The sequence below is a fragment of the Pseudocercospora fijiensis genome (genome assembly GCF_000340215.1).
Source record: "Pseudocercospora fijiensis CIRAD86 unplaced genomic scaffold MYCFIscaffold_10, whole genome shotgun sequence".
Lineage (NCBI taxonomy): Eukaryota > Fungi > Ascomycota > Dothideomycetes > Mycosphaerellales > Mycosphaerellaceae > Pseudocercospora > Pseudocercospora fijiensis.
Window position 1 is genome coordinate 2,373,158 of NW_006921541.1, and position 9,588 is coordinate 2,382,745.

General features: G+C 47.0%; 3 protein-coding genes across 3 annotated transcripts; 2 read left to right on the forward strand and 1 right to left on the reverse strand.

The window, feature by feature from the left end:
* Nucleotides 1-1,157: 1,157 nt before the first annotated feature.
* On the forward strand, nucleotides 1,158-3,077 carry MYCFIDRAFT_115419 (uncharacterized protein; the record flags this gene model as incomplete). The annotated part of the gene is made up of 2 exons (XM_007933513.1): nucleotides 1,158-1,403; nucleotides 1,467-3,077. Coding segments are annotated over 2 exons (1,857 nt in total), but the record flags the coding sequence as incomplete, so codon positions are not given.
* A 1,120-nt stretch (nucleotides 3,078-4,197) lies between these two features.
* MYCFIDRAFT_33728 (uncharacterized protein) lies at nucleotides 4,198-5,221 on the reverse strand (the record flags this gene model as incomplete). Its single annotated transcript, XM_007933053.1, has 2 exons — nucleotides 4,198-4,733; nucleotides 4,810-5,221. 2 exons carry the CDS (start codon nucleotides 5,219-5,221, stop codon nucleotides 4,198-4,200), a joined length of 948 nt encoding a protein of 315 aa, XP_007931244.1.
* A 194-nt stretch (nucleotides 5,222-5,415) lies between these two features.
* On the forward strand, nucleotides 5,416-6,648 carry MYCFIDRAFT_70693 (uncharacterized protein). The gene is made up of 2 exons (XM_007933159.1): nucleotides 5,416-5,747; nucleotides 5,820-6,648. The coding sequence occupies exons 1-2, from the start codon at nucleotides 5,567-5,569 to the stop codon at nucleotides 6,296-6,298; spliced, it is 660 nt and encodes a 219-aa protein (XP_007931350.1). The 5' UTR covers nucleotides 5,416-5,566; the 3' UTR covers nucleotides 6,299-6,648.
* The last annotated feature ends 2,940 nt before the right edge of the window (nucleotides 6,649-9,588 follow it).

A 9,588-nucleotide genomic window follows, 5' to 3' on the forward strand; every position in this document is an offset into this window, starting at 1 on the left:
CCTACTTCTTAGTAAAGACGTCGAGCTCGGTATTCTTCGCAATTAGTCGGTATTCTATACCTTTGTATTTCTTTAGTATACGGCGAGACTCTTGTAACAACCCTTCTATAACAGCCTACTAAGCCTCTATTTCCTTATACTATTAATTAAGCCAATCCTAACCTTTTACTGTCTTCTTAGAGTTCTTACGAAGCCTCTTAGCAACTAGTTCTTCTTTTTCTTCTTCTTCCTTAGAAGCGCTAGATATACTATTAGCGATAGACTTCTTATTGCTAGGCTTCTTGTCGATAGGCTGAGTCTAAGTCTATAGCGGCGGTAGCGGTAGTAGCGATAGTAAGGTATCGATAAGAACCTCTACCTCCGATTCTAACTCGCTATCTAATAGCTATACGATTAGCTATAGTAATAGATAGTATTCGCTATTAACCTACCTCGATTACTTCTACGCGCTTCTAACCTATTCTTAATACGATTTTGTATAAGGAAGAGGTAGAAATACGACGAAATTAAGGGATACTTATACGCTATAGTATCGCCTTCGATTGCCTAAGAAATACCGACTAATTATAATTATAATTATATAATTACATATATAACAATCACATCTACAATCACAGTGATTGTAAGTGATTAGGTGATTATAACAATCAACAATCAACAGCTATGATCCTGAGTCAGCATGAGCCGCAGAACACGTGAGGCCGATAACTAAGCCTGGTGAAATGATTCGCTGTTGATTGGTTACTTCTCCCGTCACGACCACCCAACCCAACACCGTCCAGCTGCGTTGGTACAGGAAGCAGGCGTACATTGCATTGCGCCGCCGCCCTCGTTCGCATCTCATCATACCACACGCGGCCGAGCCCGGCCACGCAGAGATTGATTGGCACTGGCACGGGCACGGGCACGGGCACGCTCTCGCTCTCGCTCTCGCTCTCCACATCCAGCTTTCGGCCGTAACGCAGCGCAAAGGCGTCGGATCAACTGCGCTCCATCGACTCGCAAACATGGATTCGTGGATGTATGCGCCTGCCAATAATGGCTCGGCGCCGGCGAAGATACGCAGCACAAGTCCACGAAACTCCACAGAAGCTGGCAGTGCGACCGCCCACTACTCTGCAATTGAGTCTCACAAGGCCGCATCTGCACCGCGAATCCGAAGGCGAAACCGTCAGATCACATCCTGTCTCGAGTGCAGACGCAGAAAGCTGAAGTGTGACAAGTCAGCGCCATGCACCAATTGTACCCGCTTCCGGAGGGACTGCCTCTACTTGGCTCCCGCCAACGATGCACAGGCACAGCAGAAACTGGCGGAGATCAAGGAGAAAATGGGCGCTCTGGAGAAGAATCTCGAGCGTGAAGTAGCATCTCGTGCCCAAAACGCTCGTCTGGGTGGCGGCAATGTCAAGCGACTGACCGACGAGGAAATTCGTGCCCACGAGGAAGCAGCCGAGGAAGAAGAGGAGCCTATCGAAGAAGAAGACAGGCTCGAGCCCACGCCTTTCACAACTCTGGACAATGTATATGAAGACAATAATGACGACGAACTAATGGATCTGGGCGTGCAGATGGGTAAAATGCGAATCTCAGAGCGCATCGGTGGCTGGATCAGACCCAAGCTAGTTGACGAGATCAATGATACCCTTGAAGATGTCAAAGCTGACAAATCACGATACTTAGCATCTCCTCTACAGAATGACCATCACAGCCTGCGGCCAGGAGCAGGACCCAAGCTTCAAGCTGCACCCAAGAGCTATATTGGTCCTGGGCCTGACTACATCGCACCCGCATCAAGCTTCTTTTTCCCGGGTACAAACATGAGCACGAGCTTGATCGACTACCTCCCAAGTAAAACTGCTTCAGACCAGCTTGTGCAGCAGTACTGGCTGGCAGTCCACTACATGTGCCGAACTGTTCATAGACCAACCCTTGAAGCACAATACGCTGTCTTCTGGGGCCAAATAGCAACTGGATCTGAACCCTCACCGAGTATACAAGCAATCATGTTTGCCGCCATGTTCTCGGCCGCCGTAAGCATGAGTAATGATGCAGTGATGCAGCGCTTTGGTACGACGAAGAACGCTTTAGTCGACAGTCTCAGATCAGGCACCGAGATGGCATTGGCCAAAGCCAACTTCCTCCGCACGATCAAAGTCGATACTATGCAAGCTTTCATCATGTACTTGATACCTCTTGTGCGAGCAGAGGTCTCGAGAGCACATTCAGCCCTTGTCGGTACCGCTATCCGCCTAGCAGAATGTATGGGCTTGCATCGCGATGGCTCCCATTACAACATGACACCAGTTGAAGTTCAGGTCCGCCGAATGATTTGGCATCAACTCTGCTTCCTCGATATGAGAACTTGCGAAGCCACTGGACCACGACCACAAATTCGAGCGGAAGACTACGACACAAAGATTCCGTGGAATGTAGACGATGTGGACCTTTTGGCAGACAACGCCGTGCCTGAAGATAAAATGCACTGGACCGACATGACTTTCATGTGCATCCGAGCTGAATGTCAGGAGATGCGTCGGAAAGTCTGGTACGACATCCTCCAGATCGATAAGAAAAAGAAGTCCCTTACTTCCGTTCTGGTCAAGATTCAGAAATTCATCACTTCAATGCATGAGAAATACAAGCGCATGATCGATCCTACAATTCCAATCCAAAAACTCGGCGACCTGATGCTGGAGACACTGACCAAAGCTCTTCATCTTCAATGCTTACACCGCTACCTATTCAGCACGGCTCAGCGAATGCCAGACCGTCTCCGTCAAGTGCTGATCGAAGCTGGCCTATCACAGATGGAGACCTCCATAGCCCTCGAGACCACACCTTCCATGTCGCACTGGGTCTGGTACCGCGGCGCCTTCAACCAATACCACGCCGCCCTGCTCCTCTTGGCGGAAGTCTACGCATACCCCATGCGAAAAGAAGCGGCGCGAATCTGGAAATGTCTGGACTACATCTTCGAAATCCCAGCTCATCTCGCGCCCAAGCAAAAAGCCGAACTCGTCCTCACCGATCTCAGAGATCGCATGGAATTTTATCACCAGATGCGAAAAATGAAGGTCTCAAATCAAATGGAACAACGGCTGGGACTCGGTAGCAAGTCTTTGTATGTGCGTCCGGATATGCTTGAGGCCATGGCTATGGGGCATTTGCGGCAGCAAGATAAAGCGGCGCAAGGAATTACCGTCACGAATCATTCCCCCATATCTCCTGCACAGTTTGGTCCGCCGGCTCTGGGGAGTTTGGATTCGAATTCGAATAGTCATACGAGTGATAGTCGACAGGGTAGTGTTGTGAACCCTGGAGGTAATCCTCAGGATATACAGATGGGTGATGATATGGCTGATATTGATTGGGTCAGTTCCGTCTTTCCTCATCTCACAGACCAACATATATCGTATATTTCGTATGCTGATATTGATGCGTTCATTCAGGCCGAATGGGAAACAGCTTTCGACGTCTCGCACTACACCGGAGACTTAGACCTTCCAGATTTCAACATGGCCGACTTCACCGGCACCACCACCACAACATCGTCTTCCTCTTCGTCTTCATATCCTACGCAACAACCGGCTTATTCACAACAACAACAACAACAACAATCTTACACTTCATCTACTCCTACTACTACTACCACCACCTCTTCCCTCGCCGATCAATGGGCCGGAACCGCTGCCGCCAACATTCATGGTATCAGTCACATGAATTTCACAGCGAATTTGCCTACTGCGGCGGACCTGGCTGATGTGGATTTTGGTCCTAGTACCTTGATACCTGCGGCGCCGGTGGGTGGATATGGGGTTTATGCTCAGCAAGAGCAGAATCAGGATCAGAATCAACAACAAGGGATTTAGTGGTTGGCGGATATGGTGGGACTGAGGATATGACATGACTCGGTGGGTGATATCTTTAGTATCAAGCAAGCAAGCAAGCAAGCAAGCAAGCAAGCAAGCAAGCAAGCAAGCAAGCAAGCTCTTCACTGGTCTGTTTCACATCTCTTTCGGATCATCAAACTGAATGGGAGATTTCTACCGATGAGCTGAGCCTGTCGAGTCACGTTCATAAATCCTAAGGCTCCTTTTCCGCATCTTCCGGTCACTGATATCCATCGAGTGACGAGTCACTACTGTGCAGCCAAGACCGAGCTTTTCGTAAAAAAAGGCAAAAGCAAAAATCTAGACTTCAAGCCTCCACTTGATCCAACTCATTAAAATACAAACCCCGACACCTCACCTCCTCAACCCAAAGCCCCCAAGGCCTAGCAGCCTGCTCTCCAATCGCCTTCCAACTATCCCCACACTCCCTCTCACTCAGATACCGAATCCCTTCCGGTCTCGCATCGCCGCCCTCTTTCCCCCCGACCCTTTCCGCCACGAGCCCGACATGATACGTCCCTTGCAGTAGCAAAGCTTGCATCTGAACCCTCGCATTCGCACACGTATAAATCGCACGATACACTGCTTCTTCGATCGACGTGCCTACACATGTGAATCCGTGTCCTCGCATTAGCACCGTCGTGATGGGTGGGTAAGGGACGGGTTCCGGGGTGGAGGCTGTGATGTAGTTTTTTATCATTCCGGTGAGTTTTTGCGTCGTGGTGCCCGGGTTGAAGCCCGCGGCGAGAGCTGCGCCGAGGTGGGAGGTTGTTATGAGGAGGGAGTGGAGCGGGTCGGAGGATTTGTAGTGGTTTTGGATGTCGTAGATGGGGATTTGGGGGCCTGGGAGAGAGAGAGAGAGGTTAGGAATTAGTGGGATGGAGAAAGGAAGGCTGGCGAAAAGAAAAGGCTGACCTACCTATGGCTCCGGCCATGTGGAATACGGGTTTCAATGGCACGCTACCAATGGAGAAAGGTAGGACGCTTTCATTGTGTGCGTGAATCACGCTTTTGACGTCTTGGTATTTTTTGTAGATTTCACTGTGGATGAAGCGTTCGGCAAAGCCTCTGGGGGCTTCAGGGTCAATGGGTTCGGAGTCTTCGACTCGGTATTCGATTATGTCGGATCTACTCTTGACTAAGGCTGGGGCGAGATTGCGGGAGAGGAAGAATGTGTTTGGGTTTTGGGGATTTCGGACGGAGATGTGGCCGAATGCGTCGACGACATTGTGGTGGTGGAGGATGTGGTTCGCTGTGATTAAAGTGCTGAACAGCTCTTTGGTTGGGGGTTTGCTTGCCCGAAGGAGGGCGCCTCTGATATCTTCTGCCATGGTGTGAGGTCAGGATGTGGTCGGGCATTCCGCACGATGCACAGCATAAAGCTGTCGGGTGTGATCATAGCGGGGCATGGTGTTTGCTCCAGAAATCACACGCAGTATGATGATGATGCTGCGGGGTTGTGCCTTTGCTGCCGTAGTTCTATGCAGTCCAGGTTTCTGTTGACTGACCAAGTTAGCACTCCTTTCGTCCAAGAGTTCCTGCTCTCCCCTTTCAGCTCGTTTCGTTGCCAGTTTCAGTTCCCAACCATAACAAGGAACTTTTCCTGACTTGATAAACGCGATTGCCTCAACGAGAACCGAAACCCTTTCGAACGCCACTCACGACTCAAGCGCAGGATGCCGACCACGGAGATCCTCGTTGCACCTTTGACTGCCGGAAGTGACATTGGCGATCCAGACAATGCAGCGGCAGTGGTGATGAAGGAAGTTGGTGACAGGCTAGCTGCGACGGCTGGTGTGCAGCAAATCTACTTTGGCACGTGGGTGGAAAGTCCAGACACCTTTCAGCTACTAGTCAGTGAGTGTTGAAGCTTTGAGTGTCAGCAGTCTCATCATGCACCATTTGTTGGCTGATATTGCGCCGCTCTAGACTGGGATAAGATGGATTCGCACAAAGCATTTATAGCGACGGAAGTTTACCAACCGTTCCTGCAGCGTTTCCTGACGATGACCGCCGGGGCGCCACGGATGATTCACGCCGACATGCAGCCAGAAAGCGAATTCAGCAGAGCAGTGGCAGCTCCAGTGACTGAGGTGGCCACGTTCTATTTTGATGGTGAAGCTCCAGCAGATTACTTGGAAGGAGTGGAGAAATTCCGGCAAGTCATCGAGAAGGACGGTGCTGATGGATACCTCGGAGCATGCGTAGGAAGCACATATGAGGATGATAATGAGAGGGAAGGCGTCAAGGGTCAGGCGGCAGTGGTGTTGATCGGGTGGGAGAGTGTGGACAAGCACATGGCTTTCCGCGAGACGTCCAGCTTCAAGGACAACATCAAATGGCTGCGAAACGGAGCACAGAAGATCGAAATGCATCATGTGCAGTTCATGGAGTTCGTGGCAGGGTAAGTGTGTTGGAGTGCACAGCTGGAAGATATGGCAAGGCTGTAAGTGGAGGATGAGGCAATCTTGGGAGCGTTCATCAAAATCTCCTCGACTCGCGGCTGCGCCAAGAAATGCCATCTCGGCGTGGGCCTTGCCTTGGATCAATGGCCGCGCCGCGCCACGGGCGTAATCATGGACAGAGTCAGACCACGGACAGCGAGCATGGGCTGTCACTGCCTCTCAGTAGTGAAGAGGTGTCGCGCTTGGTGAGAATAATGGAGCGGATGCCGTGCATACGGTGGTTGTGCGGAGTCGCATTTGTTTCAGTACATAGTATCCGCAGCTGAATTGGAGGCAAACGCCGCTTACTCCGTAAGCAGTCCACACCCATCTGCAAAACCAGCCCTAGAACCAACACCTATCTGCAAAATGCCTATAGGTCGTGTAGGCAGTTATTTTATATAGTTATCTTAGTGTCTGACCGATCCTAGGTTATTCTAACGGTAGTAGAGCGTTCTATAATTATATATAGTAAGGGGGTTGTTATATAGTAGTATAAAGTCGCCTTATATTCGGCTTTATAGCCTACCTAGTCGATACTTTACTACCTATTTATAATATAACTACCCGTCGTATATATATGATTTTTATATTATATAAAAGCCCGGAGTAAATAGATTAAGACTATATATTATATTTAAATATATAGTATTAATATAGCTAGTATTTAGTAGATACGTAGAAATTCGGTATATATAGCTTTAGCGGGCGTAAATCTACTACTTTCTACTTCCTATACTAATACGAGAGGTTAGCTCGGTCTAGTAGTATATCTATATATTAAGAAGCATTAAATAACGTAGTTATAAGGCCTATTAATTATTGTCTAACACTTCCGGTAGCTCTATATTCTCCTCGAGTAATAGGTCGAGTACCTAACCTAACCCTATTTCCCCTTCTATTTTATATAGCTATAGCTAAGAGCTAGGACCTATAGACTATATATACAACACCTTATTGTCGCTATTAGACTCTTCTTTAACAATGTCTTTAGCCGTATATTGTAAGAAGGGTATATTAGTAGGTAGATAGGGTAGTAGTAGGTACGAGTAGTATTCGATAGAAATCTAAGAGGAGAGGGAGGAAGGCAGGCTAGTTAGCCTAACGCTAAGCGCTAAGCCCTGCCTAAGGCATTAAGACCCTAGCTTCACTCGAGCCTAGTTATATACTAATTACGTATAACCTCTTTAGTCCTAATATACGCTTCCCTTCTAAAGGCCGCGCCCTCGTAGCCGGTCTATATTCTATTCTTAACCTCTGTCGCGGCTAACTTAGTAGGTCTAGTAAGCTTCTTAGTCCGCGCTAAATTGAATATATAATTACCGATTATATAACTATATCAAACCTTACCTCTAATACAATACAATATCTAACTCTAACTACGCTATCCTTATATATAATAAAGTAATATATAACTACGAGAATTAAGGACCTTCGACTAATTATAATACGAGCGCGTCTTCCCTACTATAATAGGTAGACGTACGAGGTATTACAGCCCTGCCTCCGCTCTAAGTAATATCGTATCGAGTTCTTTACGTCTACTCTTAAAAGACCTAGCAATGTCCGCTTCCGAGGGTTGTCCGTTCCGAGGGATTGTTCTTATTATTACGAGGGCTATTATTTACTATCGTAGTTTTACTAGCCTAAATTAGTTAGGTTTAGCAGCCTTTAAGTGTTAACTAATTATATCTTTTCAAAAAACTCAGTTCTTCTAGTTTCTATAGGTAAAGGCTATTATAAGTATAGTAGTAGAGGTTCGCCTCGCTTAAAGGGTTAGATAGATCGAGGAGTAACCTATTGTCTGCAAGATCGACCCTAGCTAGCTTAGCTCTATAGTTTTGCCCTTAGTTAGTCTATTAGTCGCTTAATTTTTTAACTTAGTTAAAGTTTTGACTTAGCCTCAAAGTTTTAATCAAACCTTTAATATACTTAAAGCTTTTAATTAAAGTTTTAATTAAAGGTGCCTTAGGCTCGTAGTATAGGTAAGGTTGCCTTCGTAAGTATAGCGACAATAGCAAGTAATGTTAACAATAGCGGCGCTAGTCGTCTTAGCGCTAACTTTACCTCGCTTCTAATCTCCTTCTTCTACTAATAATATACTCCGCAACACTGTTACTAATATAGCCGCGCCGGCCGTGCTGCCTTTTAGTATAGGCGAGACGCCGTCGTTATTATTATTATTACTATTCTACGCGCGCACGCGCCGCCCTCGCCGATCGCCTAGGCCTCGAGGCCTCGATAGAAGGAAGGAATAAGAGGGGGCGTTAAAAGGAGAGTCTTATAGGGTACGCTAGTAAAGAGGTAGATTCCTTAAAAGGGTAGGGGATTAGTCGGCAGTTATAGCGCGCTCGTTGACACTTAGTACGCGTCCGCTATAGTAGTATAGTTTTATTGTCCTTCGTTGCTAACAATTGCCCGCTTCTAATTAGTTAGCTAATAGTACCCCGGGGGTAGCATTATTCCTAGGCGACATTATAGGCATTATAAGCTCTTAGCCTTCTTCGTGTTCTTTACGCTAGTCTAATACTTATCTAACAACTTAGTTATATCCTTAAACGAGTCTTTAGCCTCCTATAAGTCCTATTTAGGTAAATAGCCTTACTATCTTAACAGGTACTCCTTCTTGCCTTACCTAGTCCGGTGCTTTAGAATACGTTCTATAGACTATAGCTCTTTACTATCCGCTAGTATGTCTTCGTGTTTAGTAGGGGCTTCATCCCCCTCGCGTAGGTAATATAGCTTAAGGAGGGATATATAGAAGGTATTATAGATAGTATAATAAGGAGGAAGCTACAACTAATAGGCCTGTGCGGAGGAGCCCTTAACTTCTCGAATGCGGAATAGACTAATATATCTTAGTACGAGCTTAGGCCTTGTTTTGCTATTAGGTAATAGATGTTTGCGGATACGGAGGTTCTTCGTACTAAGTATAACTATGTCGCCTTGTTTAAAGGTTATTAGCGTATAGTGTTTGTTATAGTAGGCCTTCTAATAGGCCTAGGCCTTTGCTAGTTTGTTAGCTATTATAGCGTAAATTTCTCGCATCTTTTAAACCCTCTCTATAGCCGCTAGTGTTTTAGGGGCTTAACGCGCTTCCCTTTCCTTACGCTCGGCCTCGAGCGAGGTAAATAGATCTTATAGTAAAGTAGCGTTTTGGCCTATTATAGCTATATACGGCGACACCTTAGTTAATAAGTAGACACTATTATTATACACGAATTCAGCTAGTTATAGGAGGTTAACCTAGTCGT